At 47.7% G+C, this 13,634-nt stretch overlaps 1 protein-coding gene across 1 annotated transcript in view; it reads right to left on the bottom strand.

Annotated features, from left to right (window-relative positions):
- The window catches only part of DCHS2 (dachsous cadherin-related 2), a gene marked incomplete at both ends in the record, with an annotated part of 288,779 nt that extends 276,717 nt beyond the window's left edge, over positions 1–12,062 (bottom strand). Inside the window, one exon of the mRNA XM_079716852.1 lies at positions 10,029–12,062. Within this exon, the coding sequence (XP_079572978.1) occupies positions 10,029–12,062 (2,034 nt within the window). The remainder of the gene's footprint in view (positions 1–10,028) is intronic.
- Between the last annotated feature and the right edge of the window lie 1,572 nt (positions 12,063–13,634).

Raw genomic sequence — 13,634 nt, 5'->3', positions numbered from 1 at the left:
ACTTCCCTAACTTGGGGAAGGAAACAGACGTCCAGGTACAGGAAGCACAAAGTCCCAAAGAAGATGAACCTAAAGAGATCCACACCAAGACATAATTAAAGTGGCAAAAGTTAAAGTAAAAGTGAGAATCTTAAAGACAGCAAGAGAAAAACAACTAATCACATACAAGGGAAACCTTGTAAGACTATCAGCTGATTTTTCAGCAGAAACTTTACAGGCCAGAAGGGAGTGGCAGGATATATTTAAAGTTCTAAAAGAGAAAAAAACTTACAATTTAGAACACGCTATCTGTCAAGGTTTTCATTCAGAATTGAAAGAGGGATTACAAAGTCTCCCAAAAAGCAAAAATTAAAGGAGTTCATCACCACTAAACTGCCTTACAAGAAATGCTAAAGAGTCTTCTTTAAGGCCACAACTAGAAATGACAAAACATATATATATATAAAAAAAATCTCACTGGTAAATGCAAGTATAGTAAATGCAGTGGATGAGGCACTTAAGAGCTAGTATGAAGGTTAAAAGACAAAAATAGTACAAATCAACTATAACTACAATAAGTAGTTAAGGGATACATAAAATTAAAAGATATAAGATATGACATCAAAATCATCCAATGTGGTGGTGTATGGAGTAAAAATGTAGGCCATGTACAACAAGCCCACAGCTAACACCACACTCAATGGTAAACATCTGAAAGCTTCTCCTCTAAGACCAGAACTGAGACAAGGATGCCCACTCTTGCCACTTCATTCCACACAGTACTGGAAGTCCTAGCCACAGCAATTAGGTAAGAAAGAGAAATAAAAGACATCCAAATTGGAAAGGAAGAAGTAAAAGTGTCACTATTTGCAGATGACATGATACAATAAATAGAAAACCCAAAAGGCTCCACCAAAAAAACTATTAGAACTAATAAACGACTTCAGTAAAGATGCAGGATATAGAATAGAAATCTGTTGCATTTCTGCCCACTAATAATGAAAGAGAAAAAGAAAGAGAACTATCAGAAAGAGAAATTAAGAAAACAACCCCATTAACAATTGCATCAAAAAGAATAAAATACCTAAGAATAAATTTAACCAAAGAGGTGAAAAACCTGTATTCTGGAAACTATAAGACACTGATGGAAGAAACTGAAGATGACACAAACATATGGAAAGATACACCATGCTCATGGATTGGAAAGATCAGTATCATTAAAATATCCATACTTCCCCAAATAATCTGCAGATCCAATGCAATCCCTATCAAAATATCAATGACATTTTTCACAGAACTAGAACAAATAATCCTAAAATTTGTATGGAACCACAAAAGGCCCCAAATATACAAAGCAATCTTGAGAAAGAAGAACAAATCTGGAGGTGTCACACTCCCAGACTTGAAACTATACTACAAAGCTACAGTAATCAAAACACTATGGCACTGATACCAAAACAAACACACAGAACAAATGAACAGAATAGAGAGCCCAGAAATAAACCCATGTTCATATGGTCAAGGAGGTAAGAATACAATGGGGAAAAGATAGTCTCTTCAATAATTGAACAGTGTTGGGAAAACTGGACAGCCACATGTAAAATAATGGAACTGGACCACTTTCTTATACCATATACAAAAATGGTTTTAAAGACTTAAATGTAAGACTTGAAACCATAAAACTCCTAGAAGAAAACATAGGTAGTAACTTCTTTGACATCAGTCTTAGAGATATTTTTTGGCATATGTCTCCTCCAGAAAGGGCAACATAAGCAAAAATAAACAAATGGGACTACATCAAACTAAAAAGCTTTTTCACAGTGACGGAAACCACTGACAAAACTAAAAGGTGATCTATTGAATAGGATATCTTCAAACAATGTATCTGATAAGGGGTTGATATCCAAAATATTTAAAGAACTCATACAGCTCAATAGCTAAAAACCAAACAACCCAGTCAAATATGGGCAGAGGACCTGAATAGATATTTTTCCAAAGAAGACATACAGGTGGCCAACAGGCACACAAAAAGGTGTTCAACATCACTAATAATCAGGAAAATGCAAATTAAAATCACAGTGAGATCACCTCATACCTGTCAGAATGGCTATTTCAAAAAGGCAAGATGGGGGCTTCCCTGGTGGCGCAGTGGTTGAGAGTCCGCCTGCCGATGCAGGGGACACGGGTTCGTGCCCCGGTCTGGGAAGATCCCACATGCCGCAGAGCGGCTGGGCCCGTGAGCCATGGCCACTGAGCCTGTGCTCCGGAGCCTGTGCTCCGCAAGGGGAGAGGCCACAACAGTGAGAGGCCCGCCTACCACAAAAAAAAAAAAAAAAAGACAAGATGTGGAGAAAAGGGAACCCTCGTGCACTGTTAATGGGACTGTAAACTGGTATAGCCACTATAGAAAACAGTATGGAGGCTCCTCAGAAAACTAAAAATAGAGCTACCATATGACCCAGCAATTCCACTTCTGGGTATTTACCCAAAGAAAATGAAAACACTAATTCGAAAAGATACATGTACTTCTATGTTCATTGCAGCGCTATTTACAATAGCCAAGATATGGAAGCAAGCTAAGTGTCCATCAACAGATGAATGGGTAAAAAAGATGGGATATATATACACATATATACAATGGAATATTACTCTGCCATAAAAAAGAATGAAATCTTGTGATCTGTGGCAACATGGACAGATGCAGAGGGTATTATGGTAAGTGAAATAAGTAAGAAGAAGAAAGACAAATACCATGTGATTTCACTGGTATGTGTAATCTAACAAACAAAGCAAACAAAAAAAAAACAAAACAGAAACAGACTTATAGGTACAGAGAACAAACTGTTGGTTGCCACAGGGGAGTGGGGTTGGGGGACAGGTGAAATACATGAAGGGAGTAAGAGGTACAAGCTTCCACTTATAAAATAAATAAGTCTTGGGGATGTAATGTACAGGAAATATCATTGATAACATTGCAACAACTTTGTATGGTGATGGATGGTAACTGGACTTATTGTGGTGATCATTTCATAATGTATAAGAATATTGAATCGCTATGTTGAACACCTCAAACTATATCATATTGTATGTTAATTATAACTCAATAAAAAAAAAACATACTAAGTTACTCTGTAGACCAGAATCATGCCCTGCACAGCTGAAAGGGATCCCACTGAATCTAAGTGTGATGCTTAGCACCCTTGGGGTGAAACCCTGAGGACTCATGACCCATCACACCAAGGCCTTTGCCACAACTTACATCACACTGCCTCCCCTCTATGACTGTCACAGTGTTTTTTAATGTGGCAGTGTAGGGGGTGGGGTAGGGGTGGAGGATAGCTATTGAGAGGTCATTTGAACCTTCCTTGAAGACACATGGGATTCCATAAACCCATAAGGAGATGTTACAATGTAAGCAAAACAGGTTTCTCCCTTCATTGCCAGACACATACATCTAACTAAAAACTGAATACACAGTTTAAACTTTTTCTGCTTTTCGTGCAAGAGAACTTTTTTAAAAAAGATTTATTTATTGTTTTTTTTGGCTACGTTGGGTCTTAGTTGTGGCATGAGGGATCTTTCGCTGCAGTGTGCGGGCTTCTCTCTAGTTGTGGCACACAGGCTCCTGAGCGCATGGGCTCTGTAGTTGTGGTGCGTGGGTTCCAGAGCACGTGGGCTCTGTAGTTTGCAGCACATAGGCTCTAGTTGAGGCGCACAACCTCAGTAGTTGTGGCACGTGGGTTTAGTTGCCCTGTGGCATGTGGGATCTTAGTTCCCTGACCAGGGATCAAACCCACGTTCCCTGCACTGTAAGGCTGATTCTTTACCACTGGACTACCAGGGAAGTTCCAAGAATTTTATTTGAAATGTCATTTTTAATTCGTCCTCAGCATTCACTATATCAGGCAAAATAGTCTTCATCATTTCTAGAAGTCTTATTTACTAGCATTTAATAATAAATAGCATGCATTCAGGACTTACTACGAGTCAAGCATTGTTTTAAGATACATGTACTAATTCATCACACACATAAAAACTTTGTATCAAGCTGATACCATTGTTATCCATATTTTCCAGATGAGGAAACTGAGGCACAGTGCCCAAGATCACATGGCTAGTAAGTAGTGGAGGTGAGATTCAAACCCAGGCACACTGATCCCATAGTCTGGCTATATTTTTCATCACTGTGTGCAGCTTAATTTTAGTCTTCAAAGCTAAGAACTCTCTACCATGTAATGTCAATCATCTTTAGTTCTAGAACCAAGAACTAGACAAAGTACTTGCAAGTTATATATTGACTGTAACTAGAGATGCATCCCACAGATTCCAGGCTATACCCCTCCTATTACATAGTCAAACAAATTATCTGATCATCTTTCTCAAGCAGGCAAAGGGGAAAGGAAGTAAAGCCAGCTGATTGGCCTTGGGTAGCAGCTGGGTGGGGGACAGGGAGAGGAAGGCTACCAAAACGAAGTCTGAGAGAATTCTACAGCCAGTCTCAAGTACCTAAAACAGGTCATCAAAGCAAAGCCAGAGGCATGTACCAACACATGCTGGGAACTACAATGGAAGGCCAGCAGGAGTCGGATAATTCAGGGAAGATGACAGTTGGCAGGTAATCTAGACTCCTCCTGGAGACAGATGCAAATGACCACTGTGGAAATCTCACATGCTTTCCGTGTGCATGTACAGACAGGTCAGGTCCATTCAAAAGAGCCAGAATGAGACAATCATATATGGTAATACAATTCTATGGCCATCAAAGCTGGCACACACTAGGTAAGTACATAAGCTTGTATGTAAGGTAAGCAGTAAGAGTATGTCTGTAATAAGATGAGGGATAAACAATGCAATTCAGACCATAAAATTCCAAAAGATCAATGATAAAATATATGGAGGAAAGAAACTTTACAATAAATTTAATATACATACAAATGAAATGTAAAAAAAATATAAAATAGAAAGTAAAAACCTTTACTAGCTCTACCACTGACTAGTAAATTTGTTTTCATTATGCTCTTCAATACAATTTAACAAAAGTTTTCATCTTCCAGTATATGAGATTGAGAACACTAGGAATTACAGGGACTCAAATACCATTAAGTTGTAACAGCACAAGGCAATCACAATCCATCGTCTTACTAATACAAGTAGACAACCGTAGCACCATAAAGACCATTAAGAAAAGAGCTAGACAGAAGAAGGAAGCACTTAGTGGGAGGAGGTGGCATTTGAGATACGCCCCAAATCTCTCTTGTCAAGAACAGGCACCAGAAGACAAGGAACAATGTGGACAGACTAGGGAGGCGACAATGGGTGTAAACGAAGGGACACACGAAGGCCTTGGCAACCAGTGTGGTCACATTTGGGGAGGAACCAAAGATGATATGAAGGGTTAGGAAACATCTGCCTTAATCCAAGGCTGGCACCAGGACAGCCTCTTGAAAGAAGGCCTCACACTGTTCCTAAGGGCCGCCTACCTCAGCATCCCTTGCCATCATCACCACCCAGACTTCAGGAGAGGGGCTGCCAGCCCTGGACACTGACTAAAGCTAATTAATAACCCTTCCCTTAAATCATACCACCCCAGGTGGTGTTTTGGGTTTTCCATGTTTACCTCCACAGTACAGTTGAGACAAAGTTCACACATTTAGAAAGACTTTCCTAAAGGCTTGGGGATTCATAAAAGAAAGTAACCCAAAAAGATGTAATGAATCAGAAACAAGATATAGGTTAATCCTTCTCAGGCCAGGGAGCACAGTTGGCATCAGGCCTTCCCATCTTCCACATCTTCCCAGACAGTCGATATTATGTCTAATGCCCAGGCACCCCTCCTAGTCAGGCTCCTCAAAGTCAGACCAGAAGAGCAAACACACGAGCACAGCGGGTGTTCTCTCCCACAGCCCGTGTGCGGGATCCCAAGACCTGTTTTTTACCCAATTAATTCATATGAGCCATGACCTTGCTCTTCACCCTTGTCCCTCTCAGCAATGAAACCCACAACCACTCCAACAAATAGCAAAAACACAGACAGACACACACCAAATGCATAAATACATCTGTAGAAGGGATCCATTAACAAAATATAGAAAGTTTCAAAAAGGAGCTGATTAATGAAGGTTGGGGGAAAAAAGAAAGAAAGAGTAGAAGATAAATGACTTCGATTTAAAAAATGTCAGAATTTGAGATGTCAAAAATACTTCCAGGCAGAGATACGTACCAGGTAGAGAAATGTTAATCTGCAGTTAGCAAAGGAGGTCGACCCTGGAGATGTTAAAAAAAAAAAAAAAAAAAAGTTGCAGTTCTGGGAATACATAAGTAGAAAGTATAGAAAAGAGCGAAGTGAGAGGAAGGCAAAACCTTTGGAAACGCCTCTATCACACTGAGCAGGGGACACAAGGAGGAATTGGCAAGACAGAGACAGAGAGGATGCAGTGAGACAGAAGGCAGTGAAGATGATGCATTCAAGAAAGAGGAAGCGGGCAGCAGCCCAAGATGCTTTAGAGAATGAGTCAGGTTAAACGAAGAAAGCCCAGGGGATCTGAAATAAAAGAACACAGCTGCCTTTGGAGAGGCAGAATGTAGCATAGTGGTGGGGGAGATCAGAACAGGGCGGGAAGGGGTAATCAGCAAGTGGGGGCGGGGCATATGCCTTCACATGGAGGAGGGAAGGAGACAGGGGATGGAGGACTTGGGACTCTACACTTGGCTGGCACAGGGACCTGGCCTCACCGCTGCCTCCCCAGCACCAGCACGAGTTCCTGGAATGTAATACGTACCCCATAAATACTGTTCATGGAATGTTGTTTATTCAATGAATGTTGTTGTCTGATTAAGCAAATGAATTAGTGAATGAACACAGTACTGATATTTGGGGGAGTACAAGAGAATAATCTTGTTATGGAACGTGTGTAATTCAGGTATGAAGGCTGCAGTTACATTGTTTGAAGATCTGGTCACAAGACAAAGTGGCGCAGTGGATAAGAATCCCCCTGCCAATGCAGGGGACACGGATTCGAGCCCCGATCCGGGAAGATCCCACATGCCGTGGAGCAACTAAGCCCATGTGCCACAACTACTGAACCCGTGTGCCACAACTACTGAAGCCTGTGTGCCACAACTACTGAAGCCCACGCACCTAGAGCCCGTGCTCCACAAGAGAAGCCACTGCAAGAAGCCCATGCACCACAACGAAGACCTAACACAGCCAAAAATAAACAAATAAAAATAAATAAATTTATAAAAATAACAACAACAACAAGATAAAAACTGTCAGTGTAGTTCACGTGGTTGGATTTAGTGTGGGGCAGAGAGTGGCAGTCTCACCACCAAGAGAGGCTGAGGTTAGTCTCTTTGACAGTAATCTGAAGAAAAAGAGAGTCTTTCAGGCCAGACACTAGAACTCAGAGGTAAACACAGGAGCAACTGCCTTGACCAGGAAAACATCAAGAGATGCTGAAAGGAGTTCCCGAGGGGCAGGTTGTCAAGAAGGGGCTCTCCACCTGGGGGGCAGTGGGGAGCAAGGAACTAAGAAATCCAGACAAGTGCCCACAAGGTTGTGAAAACCCTTTGGGGCTAGAGGCCACCCATCTCAGGCTGCTACCAGTTCTTGTCCTCTGTATTAAATCCCTTTGTTCGGCCCCATATTTAAAGTCTTTGGAAAGTTCCAATTTGGGTCTGAGAACATGGAAGGGTTCAGCCAGCACTGGGGGATGGGAGGATGGCTGCCCTGGGGTGGCAGTAGGAGCATAAAAAGAGCATAATAAGCCCAGGGATTAGTGTTGTGGAGTAACCACCAAGACACCTAGAAGTTCAGGCTTTGTTTTATTAGGTGACATGGTATTCCCTTATAGGGAATCCAGGAAAGAACTTTTTTTTTTTTCCTGTCATTTCTCATTTTGGATTTTTATGATTCTGACGAAGGAGAATTGAGCAGAGATGAGGTCTAAAGGGAGAAAACGGGTAAAGGGCAACGGAAAGGTTCAACTGTAAGAATTGATACAATGTAATTAAACAAAGCCCTGGAAGAAAGGAGAGGCCATGAGATCCAAGGGGAGTGGGGGAGGTTTGTTTTTACAAAGTGGTATAAAGAAAGATTGAGAGTAAAGAGATCAGAAGCAGATGGAAGACACTCTGGGTGAGACTTAGGGGATAGAGTCAGCCAGAGAGCTGATGCAGCACAGAAAGTTCACAAAGCTGCTATGGTGAGGTCAGAGAGCCCAGTGTATAAGAATGTGTCTGCAATCTTGAGTGGCTAGATTGCTGGAATTTCCAGAAATTCTAATCAGCACCCTTTAATACTACCTATAACAATACTTGGCAACCTGAAAGGTTTTTTTGCGATTGAGGATGCAGTCTTGCACTTGAGCCAAGTTCAGCTCACCATAATGGATCTGCCACATACCAAGTCATAATAATGGGATAAACTCACACCTCATGGCAGAATCATCTCACAATTTTAGAAACAACTCTAAAAAGACAGGTTCTAATTAAAGGAATCATAATTAATTTACCCTGCTTATTTTCCTTCAAATAGAGTCCAGTCGTACTGTTTCGCACCAAGATCCTTAAGGTCTTCCAGATGGAAGAAATTTTGGAAATTATCTAATCCAACCTCTCATCTATTAGGACTTCAGTTTTCAACATCCATGGGAGACACAATTGGTGCCCACTGGCAGCATGTGCTCCTCTCCATTTCTCAGCCACCTTTGCAGTACACCTGAGGCCACATGGCTAAGCTCTGACCAATAGGACATTGATGGACCTGATCTACGCCACTCCCAGCCCTGGCCCTACCCTGGATGGAGAAGGACCAATCAACCTGCATCGGATCAGACTCTGCTTGAGATGTAAATAAACTTCCATTATGTTATTCATCGGTATTTGTGGACCTGTTTCAGCAGCAAGCATTAATTGATTTTCAAGCCTTCTTTTAATAACCTAGCAACTCAGTGAGTCTTCAGTCATGCCCGAGAAAGGGATGGAGATTATTATTACCCACAGAGCCAAAGGATTAAAAAAGAGAGAAGTCAGGTAACTCATTTTTAAAATACAGTGGCATCTTACTTATCTAAAGGTTATTGAGCCATGACTTATCAAGGCTAAAGCCTCACCCTGCCTGCCACACCCCCCACCGGAGAACCAAGAAATAAGCCATAGAGGTCTTAAAACAACCCAGCTTGAGAGCTAAATGGAGTTTTAGAGCTTCACTCACTAGTTAGCCTCTCAGGCTCTATTTATTTACTCAAATTATCTTGGAGTAAATAAAACCAGTCTTGGAAATCTAGTTTGTTATCTCACATCAGATAAATACTAGGAAATTGGAAGCCATAAGGAGTACTGCTAAAAGGGCGCACATCACAACAGTCTGAGATCCGTTTATAAAGCATATCATCCATTTTATAAAGGATGATTGAGCCCCGCTACTCCTGAATCCAGAAGGCAGCACTGGAGGAGTTCAACCCGCAACTGGTAAAAATGACTTGATGTCCTCAACTACCTCTTGTAAACTTCCAGAGAAGGTAGGACAATGTGTAAGAAGTCTCTGGAAATAGTTACTCAAAACAGTTTCAGTGTTTAAAGGAATACACTTGTTTACTTGAAAAACCAATGTGTGAGGGCCACCTCACTTCGCCAGGTGGCCACATAATGATCCTCAAATATATGTGACATTGCCACAGGATGCCACATAATGATCCTCAAATATATGCGACATTGCCATTTGCACACTGTTAAAAAGTAAAACCGAGAATGGGTTGTTCCTCCCAAACCTATCTGGGTGCTCCTATACAGACTGAAGGAAATCAGCATTCCATAAGCAAAATCAAGATCCAAATATCATGTGAGGTAGAAAAGACCTTAGAGACCATTCAGAAAACTTAGGTGACCAGAGGGCACCCATTCATCTCCCTGCAGAGGAGGAACCAGAGCCCATGTCCCCTGCCTTCTCAGCGTGGGTATAACTATCCACATCACAATTCTCCTTCCTTGTACTTACTCACAACCTCTCCATCCCTTCCCAGGCCTCCCGATAGGCCTGATGCGCTCACCTGCAGAAAGCAGTGTCCGACTGGGGCATGCTCCAGAAGGGTGGCGTTGTACACCTGCTTCAGGAAGACAGGCTCGTTGTCATTCACGTCGCCCACAGTGATGCTCACAAGGCAGGTGGCAGAGAGCGGGGGCTCTCCGAGGTCTTGGGCCACCACTCTCAGCTCTACGGCCTCCTGGACCTCTCGGTCTAGACTCCGGGTGGTGCTAATCACACCAATTTCAGGATCGATGCTGAAGGACGGTCCACACTCAGCGGCGGGCCTCAGAGCCTCCGGGTTGCAGCGCGCTGGGAGAGGGACCAGCGCGTAGCGCACCCGGGCGTGGTCCGTGCCAGGCTCATCCTCATCGGAGGCGCTGACGCACACTACCGCGGTGCCGGGGGCCGCGGCCTCGGACACTGAGGCCCGGTAATGCTCCTGGCTGAAGAGAGGCGGCTGGTCATTGAGGTCAGCGACCCGGAGCAGCAGCGTCTCCTCCGTGCTCAGCGGCGGGGTCCCCGCATCCGTGGCCACCAGTCGCAAATCATACAGGTCTCTGCTCTCCCTGTCTAGGGGCCCCTCGACGCAGAGGAAGAATACCCCTGAGGAGCCTCCGGACCGCAGCGCAAAGGCTCCCTCTCCGCCCTCCAAGGCCAGCGAGATGCTCCCGCCCACGAGGCCCATACCGACTTCCCCGACGGCCTCCTCGGCCTTCTCTGGGTCACCGTCCGCGTCGGACACGGAGACCCGAGCCACATAGTCGCCGACTCGAGCGCCCTCAGAGACGCGCGCGGCGCCTCCTTCGGTAAGGAAGAGCAGATGAATGGCGGGGCAGTTGTCATTCACGTCCAGCACCGCGATGGACACGCGCACGGTGGCAACCTCGGGCTCGGCACCTCCGTCGCGGGCCTCCACCACAAGCTGGTGCCAGGCCTGAGCCTCGCGGTCCAGCGGCCTCTGCACCCGCACCACCCCGCTCGTCTCCTCCACCGCGAAATAGGCCGCGTCGCCCAGTGGCCCGCCACGGCCACCCGTCCCGGGCGCCTGCCGGGAGCGGATTCTGTAGCGCACGTGGCCATTGGGCCCCAGGTCACGGTCGGTGGCGCGCACGCGACAGACCTCGGCGCCCGGCAGCGCGTCCTCGCGCACGGCGGCGCGGTACTCGCTCTGCTCAAATACGGGTGGGTTGTCGTTCTCATCCAGCACGCGCAGGTCCACCCGCAGGCTGCCCGTGCGCCGCGGGCGACCGCCGTCCCACGCCTCAATCTGCAGCTCGTGTGCCGCCACCGCCTCTCGGTCCAAGCGCCGCAGCAGCACCAGGTCTAGGGGCTCAAGGGACGACGAGGACGGCGGCGACTTTGGTGACACCGGGGCCCCGTAGCGCAACTGGAAGAACGGCCCTGCGGGGTCCTCAGAGAGGCCGGACGGTTGCACCAGGGTGTAGCCCTGTGTGCTGAACAGCCCGGCGTCCGGGTCTTGGGCGCCTGGCAGGCGGAAGGCTGTACCTGGCGGGCTGAGCTCGGAGACGTCGAGTTGCAGGGAGTCGCGGGGAAAGCGGGGCGAGTGGTCGTTCACGTCGTTGACGCGGATCTCCACCTGCACCACCGCGCCCAGCAGCGTGGCGGCCACGAAGCTGTAGTGGTCCCGCCGCTCTCGGTCCAGGCGCCGCGCCGTGCGGATGATGCCTGTGTCCGGATGCACGTGGAAGTCGTCCAGCAACGGGGAGTCATCCGAATCCTCAGACAGAAAGAAGCCGCCCCCCTCCTGCTGCTGCTGCGTGGCCGGCAGCCCCGCGCGGATGTCGCCGACTAGAGTGTCTGGAGGAAGGCCCTCGTCCACGGAAAGGCTGAGGTTGAACACCTGGGCAGACGAGCCCGAGGCCGCCCACAGCCACGCGTGCACGAAGAGCCCGAGCAGGAAGCGCTGCGCCCTGGCGCCGCCGCCGCCCGGCAGCCCGCTGGGTGACCCTCTGCTGCCGGGGAGCAGAAGGCGCTTCCCGGCCGGAGCCCCGAGCTGCTGACGCCCTTTGCCCATCCTCCGCCCAGAAGGGCTCATTTCTCCGCCAGCTCCTTGGGAAGGCTCCCGGGTAACTGCCAGGTTGTGGCGCGGTGGCAGAAAAATCCAGGGGCCTCCCGTGTCTGAGCCAAAGAAAAAAAGACTTTGTTTGGCAAACAAAACCAACAGACCAGGAGTTCCCGAGGTTACATCTGCAACTGGTGAAAACGGCCTCCGCCCGCAGCTCGCGCAGACAGCGGGGGAAGCTCTAGCTGCCTCTGCTGCTGCAGCCACCTCTTCAGCCCCTGGATTTCTTTAAACGAGTCTCATCTCTTTTCCTCTCTCCTTTTATTCTTTTTACATCTGTTCCTTGTTCTTCTCGGCTGGTTGGTTCGCCCTGGTAAAGTCAGGTGCATTATTCTTTTGCCAAAAAGAATGAAATTATTTAAAGCGCACACACAAGGAGAGGCTGGGGGTCGGGCCGGGGAAGGGGGTGGAGTAAGGGCGGGAGGCCGGGAGCCAGGGCGTGCGGGGCCGGAGCGGGCGGGAGGGAGGGAGGAGGGAGGAGGGGGCCGCGGCTCGGGCCGCGGCGTCGTCAGCGGCTCCGGGGGCGGCCGCACCCGCCGCGTCTCAGGGCGCCGGGGACCGCGAGGCTCCCCGTCGCCCCAGCCCCCTCCGCTCTCCTCCCCGCGTCGTGACGCGGCGCACACGCGGGCAAACTCCCACCTGCTAGGCGCCGCTGCAGTGGGGCCCGTTCGTGGCTGGGCTGGGGACGGAGCAGAGGGAGGCAAACGAGAAAGGACCGGGCGATTTGGCCTGTGGGGCGGGGGAAGGTCGCGCAGGCGCGGCGTCCGCCGGGGCTGTGCTTGCGAAGTGGCGAGGGGTGGGAAGGTGAGGCGGCAGCCTTTCCACGCTCTCCCCTCTCCATCTCCTCGACGGGCCCTGCAGCCGGCCTGACGCTGGGCTCCGGCTGAGCAGAGAGGGTGGGGTTATCATCACACTGGGGAGCCAAACTTGTGTTCTCCATGTGGCGAGAGAGGCTCGTCCGCAGCGGAAGGACAGATGGAGTGAAAGGCCGATGCCCAGCTGGGGCCAGGCTGGCTGCAAAGGCAGGGGGAGGCGGAAACTGGAAAAACCCTCGAGAAACCCCGAGAAATCTGTGACACACATGGTGCAAACCACGCTTTAGTATGCCGCGCTACCATTGGCGACGTGAGAGCGGCTGGTCAGTCCCCTCCGCTACCAGGAATGACGCGACAATAGAGTCGGCTTGCGAACACTTTTTATGCATTCAGCGCCATCACGCCACCTCCAGAATGGTTTACGATGCTGATTTATAGGCAGAAAGACGGGGTGGCTGAGGGCCATCACCTCCCCGCGCTCCACCATCGCCGCTGAGCAGGGCAGTTTGCTGTCAGGGCAACTATTGATACCACTTTCAACATAGCTCGTGTCTGAGCACAAGAAGAACGCCAATAAATTCCCATAGTCGGGGGTTTCTCTTCGGTTATCCGTCGTAATAGGTAAAAACTGATAAATTGCCTCTAATAAAAAATGCCTGAGGAGGAGCTCTCTGCCCTCTTAAGGATGGCCGGCCAAGTTTAGCAAATGGTTTCTGCAATTTTGCTTTTA

Source organism: Hyperoodon ampullatus (assembly GCF_949752795.1).
Source record: "Hyperoodon ampullatus genome assembly, chromosome: 1".
NCBI lineage: Eukaryota > Metazoa > Chordata > Mammalia > Artiodactyla > Ziphiidae > Hyperoodon > Hyperoodon ampullatus.
The sequence above is the reverse complement of the archived record's forward strand: the minus strand, read 5'-3'. Positions and strand labels throughout refer to the sequence as shown.